Source organism: Halichoeres trimaculatus, unplaced genomic scaffold (genome assembly GCF_033239565.1).
Source record: "Halichoeres trimaculatus isolate MK-OKI-2021-1 unplaced genomic scaffold, fHalTri1.1 fHalTri1_scaffold_9, whole genome shotgun sequence".
Taxonomy (NCBI): domain Eukaryota; kingdom Metazoa; phylum Chordata; class Actinopteri; order Labriformes; family Labridae; genus Halichoeres; species Halichoeres trimaculatus.
The window spans coordinates 8,004,012-8,020,382 of NW_027437188.1; the positions used below are offsets into that span (position 1 = coordinate 8,004,012).

A 16,371-nucleotide genomic window follows, 5' to 3' on the forward strand; every position below is an offset into this window, starting at 1 on the left:
AGTGCTGAGTCTCAAAGTTTATCTTTGTATAATGTTGTTTTACTTTACAAAAGAAATAGTTAATCTACTCTGAGATATTTAGAAAACATTGAAAGTACTTATTTTGGATGAAAGACATGTAAATGATGTTTTTAATGGCTCCAAAACCCATAGAAATGATTGTTTTATTTTCCCCTGTAGAGGGCACTGTTCTACTTTCTAAAGGATAATATCTGTGAATCCTTTCTCTCACCATCCCTCACCACCAGGTGGCGCGCACTACCCTGTTACCAGGCCTGCTGAAAACCATCGCTGCCAACAGAAAGATGCCCCTTCCCCTCAAACTGTTTGAGATATCTGATGTGGTGCTGAAGGATGAGAGCAAAGGTAGGCGTCAGTATGTGTGAATAGAAGGAAGAAATTATTTATGCTTATGTAACAGAAACATGCCGTGCCCAACAGAACCTCGGAAACTGATTCTACAATCCTGCTGCTGCTTTAAGATTTGGACAGCTGATGATAATGGTTAAAGAAAACAACTGGGTAATATTGCAGAGTAACATTAATGAGTTAGGTCAGCTTGAGTTACTAACTGAACAAAACTGTGAGGCACGTGGTCTAAGTGTTTTACTGTAGGGCTTGAAATAATGAATGTAAAACACTCTTTTCCATTTATTCTCTCCATATTGATACTTTTCATAATAATTAGATGATGATTCAGCCAAATGAGTCTCCCCATAATGAAGCAAGACAATGAAAACAGACAGATAATCTATTTGTGTAACTTTAGAATAAAGGCTGTTTCTCAGCATAAAATCATTTTTATAACTTTATTCCTTCTTTTGATAAAAAATTACATAAATCAGTGTAAAGAGACCACTGATTAATAAATATATGAGATTTTTCTTTAAAAAATAGATTTATGTGATGCTCTTTAACAGGAGCAGGGTGTCAGGAGGGGCTGCAAGCTGAGCTGCTGCCTTAACATTTGCTGTTTTTTCGATTTCTTTGGTATTCATTCAGAATGTTTTACCAAGGGTATAAATGTTAGCAGAGGTCTCCTCTTTTCAAAACAAACAAATTAACCTTGTAATTAAAACCAACAATGAACAGTTAGTGAAAGCGTTTAGTGTTAAAGGAACACTGGTTTTTGGCTAATGCTAATATTAATGCTATTCTTGTAAAAAATGTAAAAGTTTGAGTTAAAGTGATCTGCAAAATTTGAGAATAATTTGTTAAAAATCTTTCATTTCTAATCTGCACAAGGGAGTCTGTTGCATTTAAGTTCTGCCAGATCATGTGATTGTCTGTTTTACAACAATTCAGTTAAAAAAAATGTAACTTTTATCATAAAACATACTGAAAATATTTTCTTTCCAAGCCTCATTTTTAAAGAACTATTTGCTAAATTTCTTATTTTGATCCAATCAGGTCTCTAGTTAAAATTATTACAATACAAACAGGGACTGTAGCCATGATTCATTTGTTAGTGTCTGATGTATTCTTGTTTCTAACATCTCTAACACTCCCTCCTCCTCCATCCCACCAACCAGATGTTGGTGCGAGGAACAGCCGGCGTTTCTGTGCCGTCTACTACAACAAGAGTCCAGGCTTTGAGGTGATCCACGGTTTGCTGGACCGAACCATGCAACTGCTGGAGGTGAAGCCAGCCCGTGGGGACGGATACCACATCCAGGCTGCAGAAGGTAAAGGCTGTGAAAACCTCCAAACACATCAATAGGGATGAATCCTCCAGCTTGCTTTGCATGCAAATATCGAAAGGATTAAAATAATGCTGGGAGGATACAATCCTAGTGACAGATTTAACCCACAGCCTCTTAATGTTCATGCCAAGCTGGTGAAACCAATGAATCTGGGTCACGTGAGGTTGACAGGAAGGTTTAGTTGAGATTATGTAAATCCTGTCTATGACTAGCAGGGATTGCACTGTTGTGTTCTTCACACAGCATCGTGTAGCCTGTCTTGTTGACTGTCTGACATGCAAAATTTAGCTTCAGCTCCTATTTAGTGTGCAGCACGGATGGCAAGATTACGTCAGATCAACAAGAGGAACCAGAAAAAACACGTTAGACACTAAATAAATAAACAAATAAACAAATAAATAGATAAATAAAAGTGGAGAAGAAAAAATAATACACAGCTTCACTACAGGCTTTTTCAGTGACATGGCTTTTTCGTTTCTTTATATTTTTTTGTAAGTTTCTGCTGCAAACCATTTAGCCAAAGTTTTGGCACTGTGTGCAGGTGCTGTTATCTTATGTTACTGGCTAATCATTATGGATGGGTACCAAATTAGGCACTTTTACAGGTATTGACCAAATTCAGCCAAAAATACCAGGTACCGATTGATGTAAAATCAATAGGTACCATGTTTAGGTACCTAAAGACATCCTTGTGACTGTGAGGGAGTGGAAGAATGGGTGATTTTCCATGCTGGACATGAACACAGCAATGCAAGGTTATATACTGAAGAGTAAATATGTTAAATAAAAAAAAAACTGAGATTTTATTGTCAAACTAATTTATATTTTTTACCACATAAACATGAAACAGTACCGAAAATTGTTGGGTACCGATACAGATTGCCGGGTACCAGGTACCGTATCGTTTCAAATGTGAAAGGTACTCATCCCTACTAATTATGGTATTGATGCCAAACTTACCTAAGAAGTAACTGCAAACACAATTTTTTCAGGTTATATTATTTACTTAAACATTTAAGTTTTCTAAAATGAAAATGGCGTAAGATTTGTTTTCAAGTCATGATCCACCAAAAGTATATCCCATTACATGGACAGAGGAAATGTAACTTCAACATTGTTCTCTGCTTGACTAAGGTTACCAAAAAGTTTTGAAACAGTCTTAATCAAACTCAATAATCAAAATGAGCTTAAATTAATCCTCAGTTTTGGCCTCCATGTTGGAGTCTTTGCTTATTCTCTCATATTGATGGCTGTATAGTATTATCCAAGGGAAAAGTTTCTATATTTGTACCTTTCTGAAACACTACTCTCAGTGATATTTGAAAATGTAAACAAACAAATGCTGTGAAAGCGTTTTATCACTAATATTGGAATCTGACCCAGTGTGTGCTGTGTCAAGTGTTGGAAATAACTGTACAGAATGAGTCAGCTCTGTTTCTGTTGGTCTGGTTTGAAGAAAGTTGATTTAAAGAAACGGGGGTCAGATGACCTGCCATGCACTGTATTTGTTTGGGCTGTTTCAAACTAAAGCCTCTAATTCCCCTGATTCTACACTTAAAAGATTTGGTGTCAGCTCAAATAAGAGCAGTCAGAGTGTATGCATCACAAGCAGGAAGCCTGCTCTTAAAAGACATCAGATCAGAGTTTGTGCCCTAAAATAGAAATTGCACAATGCCACTTCCATGTAATGTTTTTTCCATTAACTTTAATGCCATCGCTGCTGCTCTTAATGTTCCACACGGCCATAACACAGCTGCAAAACATCCCTTTAAAGTTACAGAGATCTAAGAGGTCTTTTTCCTGATGAGACAGAGTCATCTGCAAAGTCATCATCTCAACCTTATAAATCAGAATAACTGTGTGAAGTCTTTGAAATGAGGCAAAGAGCTTGAAAAGCAGTGTTCTGGCTTTGTTTTGTGTAATGAAAATCAGAGGTGTTACCAGCCCAGATTGTTTATAAATGAGAAGCCAGAAAACAGTTTGACAAAATAACTTCACTTTGTCTTCAGGGCAGTGCAGATTTTTAAAGGCAGCTCAGTGGGACCTGTTTCTACAAACTCTGAGGCTTTGGTTCTTCAGATGACTTTTACTTCAAACTGGGCAGTTCTATCATGGACTCTAGCCCCATATTGTCTATTTATAGTTACTTTGGATCCCTATTAGGGTAACACTATGGCTTAGAGAGCCCAGCCAGTGATGTACCAGTTGTTGTGACATCCTGTGCAACAATCAGCATTATGCTTCCCTCATGGTTAGCCTTTGATTGTATCATGACTAGCACTTGAAGTATGCATACTGTTACTTGTGATTATGAAGTTTTGGGTAGAGTTCTTTTTAATTATTTAGCAATAACAGATAAATAATGTTTGGTACCACCAAAGCCCCTGTGCAGTGTTCGTGTTACACTGAGGCTTCAAAGGATTTCTCTGAATCTGTCAGTACTCGTGTGTAAGAATCAGAATGTGTATTGGGTAGAAAAAGTTGGTTCACCACATCATCACAAGTTTTTAAGTGACAAGTCGTGTAGAGAGAGCTGGTTGTCAGGTCAGAATTAAAAGAGATTACAACATTTCAGGACACTGCTTTGTACTATGATGCAGCTTGAGCATTGGTCAAGCTCACAGACAGGAATGTCCGTCCAGGACATCAGGACAGTACATCTTTTAGTTTCACAAATCAGGGAGGATTTTGGGTATGTTAGGGGAAACATCGGTATGAAGAGCAAATGCAGGTCCTATCCACTGTAATCTGATGACAACTCATAAATCTCTCTAAAAACCTTTGTGCAATGTGATTTCAGGTAATGATCCACTCAAGATTGAAAAGTCCAGCCCAAGTGCCGAATCTGCTTTATGCTGTGTCACGTGTTTAGATTTCCTAACTTTCTTGAATGCATCAGACGTCTTCAACTTCCTGTCAACTAATAATCAATCAAAAAAAAAAAAAATCAATCTTCTTTATAACAGACCTAACAAAACTTGGTGATTTTTGGTTTTACAAATCTGCATCTTGATGTTGTTTAGACAAACACAATCGAAAGTGAAGTCAGTGTGTTACTTGCTGTTTACTGTAAAACTGAGACTCATTAGAGATGAACAGGTGGTCTTCCTGTGGGTTTAATGGACCAGGAAATGACTGGGTTTATGTTAGGGGTGGGAGAAAAGATCATCATTTGATATATAATGATTTTTGTTTGACAAAATCAAAATTTGGATTCTTTGTCATTTTTGTTTTTATTCAAATTCTTCATCCAAGTCTTTCTTTATGAGCGGGATTGCAAAAAAGTTACCATTTTTCTCCAGCAGAGGGTGAAATGTTTCTCACTGACCCACGTGATGTGCATTTTATGGGACTCTTAATATGAATCGGCACCCCAGAAATCGTAATAAAATCAAATTGCGAGAAAAGCACATCGTTCCAGTCCTAGTTTATTTTGTAGAGCTATATGGACGGGCGAGTCCTGCTGTGCTTTTAATCAGTAAACATGGTCCGCTCTTAGGTTGCTGATTAGACTCTAAAAAATCCACTGAAAAGAAAGTCTTGGCTGGAAGTAGTCTATGACAACAAGCTTTGTACAGAGAATTCGCCATTTATTTTTTTCCGAGAGATAATAATAAGAGTGAAGCGGCCGGGATAAGAATCAGCACCTCCAAATCCGAGTCCATAGTCCTCAGCCGGAAAAGGGTGGTATGCCCTCTCCGGGTTGGGGATGAGATATTTCCCCAAGGAGGAGTTTAAGTATCTTTGGGTCTTGTTCACGAGTGAAGGAAGGATGGAGCGAGAGATCGGCAGGCGGATTGGTGCTGCGTCTGCAGAAATGCAGACTCTGCACAGGTCTGTCGTGGTGAAGAGTGAGCTGAGCCGGACGGCAAAGATCTTCGTTCCCACCCTCACCTATGGTCATGAGCTTTGGGTAGTGACCGAAAGAACTAGATCGCGGGTACAAGTGGCTGAAATGAGCTTCCTCCATAGGGTGGCCGGGCTCTCCCTTAGAGATAGGGTGAGAAGCTCGGCTATCCGGGAGGAGCTCAGAGTAGAGCCGCTGCTCCTCCGCGTTGAGAGGGGCCAGATAAGGTGGCTTGGGCATCTGATGAGGATGCCTCCTGAACGCCTCCCTGGTGAGGTGTTCAGGGCACGTCCCACCAGGAGGAGACCCGTGGGCAGACCCAGGACACTCTGGGGAGACTACGTCTCTCAGCTGGCCTGGGAACATCTCGGGATCCTCCGGGAAGAGCTGGACGAAGTAGCTGGGGAGAGGGAAGTCTGGGCTTCCCTGCTTAGGCTGCTGCCCCCGCGACCCGACCCCAGATAAGCGGCAGAAAATGGATGCATGGAGATAATACCATCATCAGACAGCTGATTGATTCAGAGAAAAAGATATTAAACCTTCATAAATCCGGCAAAGTAAAATGAACTTGCTTTGATATGTGACTGGCACTAACACCTGTCATTTAACAGATAACTCAGTTTAGTATCATCCGTCTGATCCACTTCTGTGAAGTTTGGAAATGTCTCTGAGGAACAGCACAAGCTGATCTGTATGTGCTCGGATCCCTTACTCCCAGAGAGACTTTCACACATCACTCAGGGGCTTGGATTTTTGCTTGGTCCTTCCACTTTCCACTCCCCCCTCCTCTCTCCTTGGCTAACACGCTCCAAGGTCACGCAGCAGGATACCCACTCTGACTGCAAATCAATGGGCTCAAGTATCAGTGGATGAGGACAGTGAGGAGAGGGGGAGACAGATGGGGGAGAGGAAGAGGGGATGGGACTGGAGAGGAAGTAGGGGAAGGGCTGGGGGGTGACAGGAGAGACAGCCCGCTGACTGGAGGAGCACAAAAAAGGGCTACAAGAGCGTGTAAAGCCTGCAGTGTGGAAGAGTGCATGGGAGTCACGTCACCCTCTGCAGTGCTGAGCAGCAGGACAGCCTGGCACATACAACACCCACCCACGGGTGCTTAGACTGTCCATCTGACAGGCACACATGCACACACTTAACAGAGCTCAAATGGACTCACAGTCTGCGGTAATGCACAACACAGTGAACACACTCTCCCACTCTGTCGACATCTTCTATTTTTTCCACACTTTATGCACCATTAGCATAACTCCCTCCACACACACACACATATGTCAGCGTGTCCTTTACCCCATTACAAGGTCCTGACCCCGAGAGTGAGAGCTCACCTGACACAGACACACACTCCAGGATGTGTCCATCAGCGTTACGGCTAACTCAATGTTACAGACCGGGCAGAACAGCTGAGGGAATAGACGTCAGACAAGTTTCCTCCACTCAGCGGGAAGAGAGGATGAAATAACGAGTCAGGGGATCAAAAGTGGAGGAAGAAACCACTTAGGAGACAGATGCCTGCGTTTCACTTAACAACTGTGTCCAATGCAAAGTCTTGGCCTGGATACCCTTTGTTACTATAGAGACCAGGAGTTCATACGAGTCCTTTTGTTCAATAATTGACCAGACGTGTTCCCTAAAAGGTTAGCACTAGTGATGTTTGCTCCAACCTTCTCATGTTTTTTCATCTGGTACCTTTAAAGGTAAACAGTATTGACATTTATCAACTTGGACCCAAAAGTTTATATGACAAATGTGTGAGCTGGCATTTCTTTATCTTAAAACCCTGCAGTTAAAAAGACAAAATCCCAGCGCCTTCATAAAGCTCTGCCTCCATTTTTGTACTTTTACACTGAAGCCCAGCAAAGTAATCCCGGTGTGATTTTATACACTGCATTTTTCATTGCAGAAGCACACACACATCTACACTCTTAAACCATCATCCTTTTTATTTTGACGTGACTTCTAAGCCTGATGAAAACTTATACGATACTTCAGTGGCCAAAGTTTTGCTACTTAAGTAGAGACAGAAAGTAAACTGGAGCCAGCAGACCAGAGCTGTGCTGTGTGGGTATATGAAGCTCCTGCTTTCTGTTTCACACATCACGCCTCTTGTGCTTCAGCAATGCTGTCACATGAAATATAAATAAAACCACACACTGGGATGCTAACATTTCAGTGTTTGTGAATTTAGTATGAGCACAAAAGTGTAGTGATGTCAGAGCCTTGTTACTGACTGACATATCAAAGTTGGGTAAACGCAGTAAACACACTTTGAGCTATTTGTATTTACACTGATGTCATTTGGCCTAAGTTTTTTACTACATCTAAAACTTATTCAGTGGTGTAACAGCTCTGTCTTACATCACAGCTGTGAGACTTTTTCATTGTGGCCTAGTGGAGGGATAATAGTCCTAACGTGGACGGTTTCCACCAGTGTTTACTGCTGGTGTGTCAAATGGACTTCCCTCTATTTCTGGGGGAATTTTTGTGATATACAAAGCCCCTGCAAAACTGCGCCCTTCAAATATTTTTGTCCACAAACTGCCTCAAGGAAAAAAAACATATAAATATACTAAAATTACCTTTTGTGGTTGATTTTGTGGTTGACCTTTTCTATGATTTCAGTTGCCTATGTTGAGTGTGAAGTGATTTGTCCTGCTGCAATAAGGTCAAACATTACACACATTCAGGTTGTCTCCATCACTTTGACACTACACACAGACAGAATTATCCTCTCCCCCATGGCTTAGTGTCTGTCAGGTTTCTGTCTATCTGTAAAGTAAAGCACTTTCTTTTATATATATATATATATATATATATATATATATATATATATATATATATATATATATATATATATATATATATATATACAGTGCTGCTCGAAAGTTTGTGAACCCCACAGCGATGGTCAGATTTTTTGTAAAAAAAACTAAAATAACCTTATTAAATGTTAAGTTATACCCAAATCCACAATACTGACATTCCAAATAATGGACTGAAACAAAAGAAATAGTTATATTGTCATTCTTTATTTAACAAAAGTGGTTGATTTAAGAAAAACTCAGATATCATGTGTGCAAAAGTATGTGAACCCCTTCAGTTAATAGGATATTGCGCCTCCTTTTGCAGAGATTACCTCAACCAAACGGTTTCTGTAGTGACTAATCAGCCTCTCACATCTACTTTGGGGGATTTTTGCCCATTCTTCCTTGCAGAACGCAGTCAGTTGAGAGAGGTTTGATGGGCGTCTGGCATGAACTGCTCGCTTCAGGTCCCGCCACAGCATTTCAATGGGATTTAGGTCAGGACTTTGACTGGGCCAGTCCAGAACACGAATCTTCTTCTTTTTCAGCCATTCCTTGGTTGTATTGCTGGAATGCTTTGGATCATTATCATGTTGCATGATCCACCTTCTGCCAAGCTTTAACTTCAAAACAGATGGCGTCAGGTTATGTTCTAGGATTTGACAATATTCCTCAGAATTCATGATTCCCTGGACTATGTGGAGTTGTCCAGGTCCTGAGGATGAAAAGCAAGCCCAGATCTTGACATTCCCACCTCCATGCTTCACTGTTGGGAGAAGGTTCTTTTGGTGGTATGCAGTGTTGACTTTTCGCCAGACATGGCGGTTTTGGTTGTGACCAAACAGTTCAATTTTGGACTCATCTGTCCACAGAATGGACTTCCAGAAAGCTTCAAGTTTCTCTAGGTGCTCTCTGGCAAAGTTGAGACGGGCAGCTTTGTTCTTTTTTATGAGCAGAGGCTTCTTCCTAGCAACCCTTCCATGAAAGCCATGTTGATTGAGTTTTCTTCTTATTGTGGAAGCACATGTGTCCCAGATGCAGCAAGAGAGGTTTGCAAATCCCAAGATGTTATGTTTGGGTTGGCTTTTACCTGAATCTTCATTTTTCTTATGGCTCTTTCTGATATTTTAGACGGTCGTCCACTTCTAGGCAGGGTTGTAGTCTTTTTCAGGGCTCTCCATTTGTAGATGATCTGCCTCACGGTGGAACGATGAAGCTCAAGTTTGTTTGAGATGACTTTATAGCTTTCCCCAGACAAATGTGCTGTCACTACCCTCTTCTTGAGGTCCTCTGAGATCTCTCTTCCTCTTGGCATGATTGACCTGTATGGGTTCACCTGGTAAGACTGAAGTGACCTGGTTTTATCTCTGTTTCAATCAGTGATGCGCAATTTCTTCCCTAAACATCTCTCACTTCATTGGTCCATTTCAGCGGTTAATTTAGCCACCAATTTGTCCCACCTGCTGCTTGTTCTAAGCAATGCAGCTCAGGGTTCACTAACTTTTGCACCTACATCAGTTGATGAAAAACTCTTTTTAATTTAGTCTCGACAACACAACTGTTAAAAAAACAAAAAAAACTACTGAATTGATTAAGCTATACCTGTTATTTCATATAAAAAATAACAGTTCTGATTAAATTAGGAAATCAGGTTGAAATAATAGAAAATTCCAAAATGTTGAGGGGGTTCACAAACTTTTGAGCAGCACTGTGTATATATATATATATATATATATATATATATATATATATATATATATATATATATATATATATATATATATACACACATATACACACACATACATATACATATATATACACATATATATACAGATGTATGGACACCAGTTGCACCAGTTGTCTATTGAAATGAGACTTAGAGAAAAAAAAAATTAAAAGCTGAGTCATTTCATAACTTACCACTGTATTGTTCAGTTTTTGGTCTCCACCAGCTTCTGATTGAAAGCTTTACCAGCTGTTATGGCTGAAATACATCCGATGCGTCTCCGGTCCTGCTGCCTGTCTGGTCTGGCAGGTTGCAGGTAATACACAGCTATCTTATTTTTGTTTGACACTGGAGCTGTGATGTAAAATTTCAGTGTAGGGAAGATCTAGCAGAACAGGAAGTCTTACACAGAAACTACTGAAAAATTGTAATTGAGGTATTAGTGTTGTAGTAGTGCTTAACCTGAAGTGTATGTTGGGTTTTGATGAGGGTAAACTACCTCATGCTATTAAAAATAGCAAAAATAACAGTTCTTTGGTTCTGGGGTTTTGAGACCTCAAAGTGTAACTTCTGAATTCAGATATCTTTGAGGCTGCTTGTTTTCATCCACTGTGATCATAAAGGACAGCAGGGAGCTGTCTGTTTTACTTTAAAGCAATTTACAGATTTATCCAGACTCTACAGCTGAGGTCAGATGATCATCAGTTTCCCAGAATATCTGCATCAGATATTCTGCATGTCATTGATTATTTGTAGCCAGATTACATTTGTTGACCGCCAATTATTGGCTTTGATTTAGGTTGTCTTTCTTTCTGTTTTTACTCACCACTTTATCACTTAATGTCCTTCTAATTTTGGAGTTTTAGGTTTTGGAATAATAGATCATTATTTGTACAGTAAATCGGTATCGATACCATATATCAGCCCTCTGGAAAAAAAAAAATCATGATTCAACCTCTACAGGATTACCTTCTGTCAGCCATCAGCTTGTGACACAGTCCTACAGCTATGGAGAAACTATGAGCTGAGTTGGATGATTTTCCTCTTCCTGTCTGCCTCCGTTATGAGGGGAACAGCGAGTAATGAGCTCTGTACCTCCATAATTATGTCCCCATAAAAACCATTTGTGCTATCCAACTGTATAATCGGGACATTGTCATTTGTCATTTCTTCCCGTGCTGGCTGCTTGGAGTGGATTCAGCAGCAGCAGCAGAGTGTCTCTCACTCTCATTTCACACTGTGCAGCTCTGAGCAGGTGTGAGTGAGGCAGTGAGGCTGCCTGTTTTTATTACAAACCCAAGATATTGTTTCAATAAAGAGTTTTTACTTCTGTTTTTTCATAGATTGGACTGTTTTAAAGCTTTTTTCGAAGTAAATCAAATTATGATGCTGCAGCAGCTTTTTTGCCATCTGTGTAGGAGCACAATAGATTGAAGTCAATCCAGTTATGGAAGACAAAACTCCATAATGAGGAAGTTTAGTTACAGCTAATGTTGAATTGATAACCTTGTTTTAGCAGCATTACTTTGTCTTTGTGAATTGTCGTGTCTTCCAGCGTCTCTCCCGTCCACTCGGCTGCTGTGGCAGCTTGAGGCAGCTTAATGGGTCACCTGATACAACCGTCTCCCTCTCAAACTGCTCTGAAAGCTCTGCTGAAAGTTGGAGGAGAGTGGGCGAGAGTGGCCTGGCTCAAGTGTAGGATTTTCATTGACTGATTGGTTATTTAAGATGTACCATGAGTGCAGTGCCATGGCAACCATATAAATAGCTCTGGTACAAGTAGATGACGTGTGCAGACGCAAGATGTTCGGCCGATTTAATTCACCCAACAGAGACTGAACGGGCAAATGAAATAAGAGGCAGAATATCTCTGCTCACACAGACACACACACACACACACACACACACACACACACACACACACACTATAAAGTGCAGCCCATATGTGTGTAATTCTTTGTTCAACATGGTGAGAGAACATCTAAGCGGTGGGCTCTGGAAGCCATTAGTGAGGCAGCGTGGGAAGAAGCAGTGCATCATGGGAGAATGCCATGTCTCCATGTGTGTGGGGTTGTTGTCACGGCAACCCCTGTGTCTTGTTAAATCTCTGACAGCGTGTCTCCCTACCCGTTTGAGTGTCAGTGTTTTTTTTTGTTTTTTTTTCTTACATAGTGGGAAAAAACGCCCCATACGATGACAAGTGTGTCATCGTTGTCATCTCTCTGTGGATGGATGGCTTTTCTCCCCTCTGGACCATAGTGACCTTCACTCTATCTGACACTGACGCACACTCTTACTCTCACTGGAGCATCAGATTTTAATCAGAAGAGGAAGTGTGTGTCTGAAATTGATGGATACATAGAATCTAATTATAACCAAATGGCCTGCAGAGGTAGTTGCTCAAGAGTAATGACCTGTGACATTTTCACATAAACCTCGCTGCTCTTTCCCTGATTGATACTAAACAACAGTAAAATCCCAGCCTATCAAATCTTTAGTTTTTTACTTCCTCTTAAAAATATTTGTGTTCACAGGACATGAATCCTTATGAGGCTTTGGTTTAGTTTAGTAAATAAATCAGTTTATTCCAACGTGGTTACATGAAGGGTTGTAATGAGAGGCAGCACAGCACTGCCCCCACAACATGATTTAATCATGTTCTGTGGTACAATGTGCAAAAAAACAGTTCCTCACAATGCTCACAGCTGGAATATCATAAATACTTGATTTGCAGAAGCATTTGTTTGTCCTTCTCAAATGTGGCAGACAGATAGTTTGTTTGCTCTATGACAAACTGTTTGTAACCAGTCAGTTACAGGTTGCTAAAAAACAAGTGGAGGTGATAGTAGTGATGACAAAAGAGCAACAAATGCACAAAGCCTTAAAAGTGTTTGCTTTGGCAAGGAGGAGAAGCGTGTGCCAGGTGGATTGTTTATCCTCTACATAATATAACTCTGAAATCCTCTATATCTGCTCTCATTCTATTTCAACCTACTCACTTCTTTCCCCTTCAGATACCAGAGCTGTGTACAGCTTAATGTATGGTGAACAGGTGGTCATGCAAATTAGAACCATGATAGAGTGAGCAGGACCATGGCTCAAAGTGGAGGTGTTTGATCTGCTGGTTATAAATGGTGTCACAGTTAAAACAGACAGAGATGCAAATTGCTTCACTTATTACCAAAGGTTGATCTGATGTTTGCAACCTGGGCCATTATGCACAATTAGCCGTTAGCGATGAAAATGGACCATTTGCACTAACGTTAAAAAAAAAGGCTAGTGGTATGCATGAGCCAGGTTAACGCCCTCAACAGAGCATTAAATTTAATGCCAGTCAGACCCCACCATCACCTGGGCAAGATTACGTCACCTGTTAGGCTGTTTCAAAGATGGTGGGTGTCATACTCATGTGGAGGGGACAGATCTTTAAGGATGAATGAATCTGCCAGAGAAGTATGATGATGTCAAGATCACCAGCAAATTTAGATAAGGAGATACCTTTTTTCAGTTTTTATATTGAGTAGGCATGCGCAATTCAAATTTGTTGGATAGAGGTTTTCCAGGAAGTCCCCTGGAAACTTTCTGGCAGTCTTGCATGTGACGAAAACTTCGGCCAAATGGGCTGTTCCATAACGGTAGGTTCTGACTAATGGTCCTGTTTTTTTAATGACTGGATGTGCACATGGGCTCTGGTTATCTGTGGTGGTGTTTTTGCTATCTTGAATGAATCTTTGTTGTTTTGACTCTGATGGTCAAATCCCATGTCACTCCCTTTTGTAAGATCTCACAGGTACTTTTGATATTGGCCTACATACACTTGCCTTGGTGATGTATATTTAACAATTTGAATCACGAAATGATAGAAGAAAAAACATTTTTCTTTAGTGTTTAGGTTCAATTAACAGTTATTTTTAAACCCAATAATTTAAATAGTGCACTAAAAAAGGGATTAACTTTTATTTTCATCTACCCTGGTGGGCTGTGGTTCAGTGGTAGAGATGGTAGTTTCAGTTGGAAGGTCACAGGTTTGATTCCAGGTCCTGTTGTACACATGTCAAGGCATCCTTAGGCCAGAGACACTAAACCCCAAAGTGTCCCTGGTGCTCTGCCATTGGTTCATGAATGAGATCAGTCTGATGCACCCGTATCATGGTACCCTATGTTTGCATGTGGTGTGAAGGTGAAGAGTAAAAGCACTTTGGGTGATCTGAAAACTAGAGCTTAAATACCAACAACTGTTACATCTGCTATCAGCTGCTTTATTATTTTGACATCAGAATTCTGTATTAGTCCTCATTTAGTCAATCATGCATCAGTAGTCTTAAGGTATCCCAGCAAAAAGTATCCAAAACCAAATCTGTTGGCAAGTTTCCAGACATGGAGTTTTGACTTTTTTTTTTTTTTTTTTTTTTTTTTTTTACTGTGGGTCATAATACAAAAACCTACAGGGCAGGAACTAGTTGTTTGGACTTTGGATGTAGTGTAGGGGACAGACACATTTTCCAAGAATAGTTTTTTAAAGAATAAGCAGATTGAACATAACTGTCTTTAACTAATAATCATGGGGGATTTTTTTTTTTTTTTTTACAATTTATGATATTAACAGTGTCTGCTCATGTTTGAGTTAATTTATGACAACATAATGATTCTTGATCAGGTGTAAGTTCTGAGATCTCAAAGATGTGACTGTTACTAGAGTTTCAGGAATCTTTAACAACACTCATACTTGTTTCGCCTTTTAGATTCCACCTTTTTCCCCGGGCGCTGCGCAGAGATCTTGGTCCATGGAAAGAGCGTGGGCCATCTTGGGGTTCTCCATCCAGATGTCATCAACCGCTTCGAGCTGACCATGCCATGCTCAGCGCTGGAGATTGACATCGATCCTTTCCTGTGATTTCACCTTCTTAAACCTAAAGTCTAACTCTGAAACACAGTTTACATTCTCAGATCAAAATGTGAGGCAGAGAAGTCTATTTTAGAATATTTAAGGCTAAAAACTGTTGGAGCATGAGTGGCTTTTATGCTCATTTGTTTGCAAGATCATGCAACACCTAAATGGCCAAACTGCAGCATTATGAGTGGTTTTTGTGTTTTTTATAACAGAAGAAAGGCTGTTTTTACCAAAGTTAGAATAATTAAAAATTAACAAGACTCCATTGTGTTCTTGATGTGTGGTGTGCATCTGTGTGTGGGCTTGTACATGCATGCCTGTTCTTAATTTAGCTTTCTTGTGCCTTGGGGTTGAAGTATGGTAATTAAACTCAGTGACTCATTACCTGTTGCTTTGTTGCCTTGGTTCTTCCAGTGGCCACACTGCAGAAACCACCCTCACACACGACGTCCCCATGCAGGAAGTCATCAAGCACAACTTCCCCACGCAAGATGATTCCCTGCAAGCTCCGTCCTCCCGCCCCACCACCACAAAAACTGTGTTTGGTGACTTGAGCACACCCGCTGGCCTTAAAGCCCTTAATGACTTTCTGGCAGACAAGAGCTACATAGAGGGTTTTGTGGCGTCCCAGGCAGACACAGTGGTGTTTGACGCCATTCCTTCTGCTCCTGCGCCAACCCTCTGCCACCTCGTGCGCTGGTACAACCACATCAGATCCTTCCAAAGGGAACGAACAAGCCTTCCTTCAGCTAAGAGTCAGTTTGTACTCCCAGCTCCTGCTCAAGCTTCAACAAACGACATCAGCGATGAGGACGACATCGACCTATTTGGCTCAGACGACGAAGAAGAGAACGCAGAGGCGGCTCGAATCAAGGAGCAGCGTCTGGCTGAGTATGCCGCCAAAAAGTCCAAGAAACCAGCTCTCATCGCCAAGTCCTCCATCCTGCTTGACGTCAAGCCCTGGGACGACGAGACGGACATGAGCAAGCTGGAGGAATGCGTCCGAAGCGTCAGCATGGACGGGTTGCTGTGGGGGCAATCCAAGCTGGTCCCGGTGGGCTACGGCATCAAGAAGCTCCAGATAGGCTGCGTGGTGGAGGACGACAAAGTGGGAACAGACCTGCTGGAGGAAGCCATCACCGCCTTCGAAGAATATGTTCAGTCTGTGGATGTGGCTGCCTTCAATAAGATCTGAAGCACAGATATAGACCCACTGAATGGTACCATCTGATTGCTGGTCTTGGTGTAAGGTGATGTATGAAGCAAAACGTCCTACGTTCCTATAATATAATAACCCAAACTCAGGTTCTTCATTGGAAAAGACTGTTCATCCTTTTAGTGGAGCTCTTGCATTCAAAGATCAAATAAAGCCATTCTAACTTTTG

General features: G+C 40.9%; 1 protein-coding gene across 1 annotated transcript in view; it reads left to right on the forward strand.

Annotated features, from left to right (window-relative positions):
* The window catches only part of farsb (phenylalanyl-tRNA synthetase subunit beta), a 29,100-nt gene extending 12,746 nt beyond the window's left edge, over positions 1 to 16,354 (forward strand). Inside the window, exons 15-18 of the mRNA XM_074680315.1 lie at positions 249 to 366; positions 1,533 to 1,685; positions 14,838 to 14,985; positions 15,401 to 16,354. Coding sequence (XP_074536416.1) covers positions 249 to 366; positions 1,533 to 1,685; positions 14,838 to 14,985; positions 15,401 to 16,181 — 1,200 coding nt within the window. The 3' untranslated portion in view covers positions 16,182 to 16,354. The remainder of the gene's footprint in view (positions 1 to 248; positions 367 to 1,532; positions 1,686 to 14,837; positions 14,986 to 15,400) is intronic.
* Positions 16,355 to 16,371: the final 17 nt, after the last annotated feature.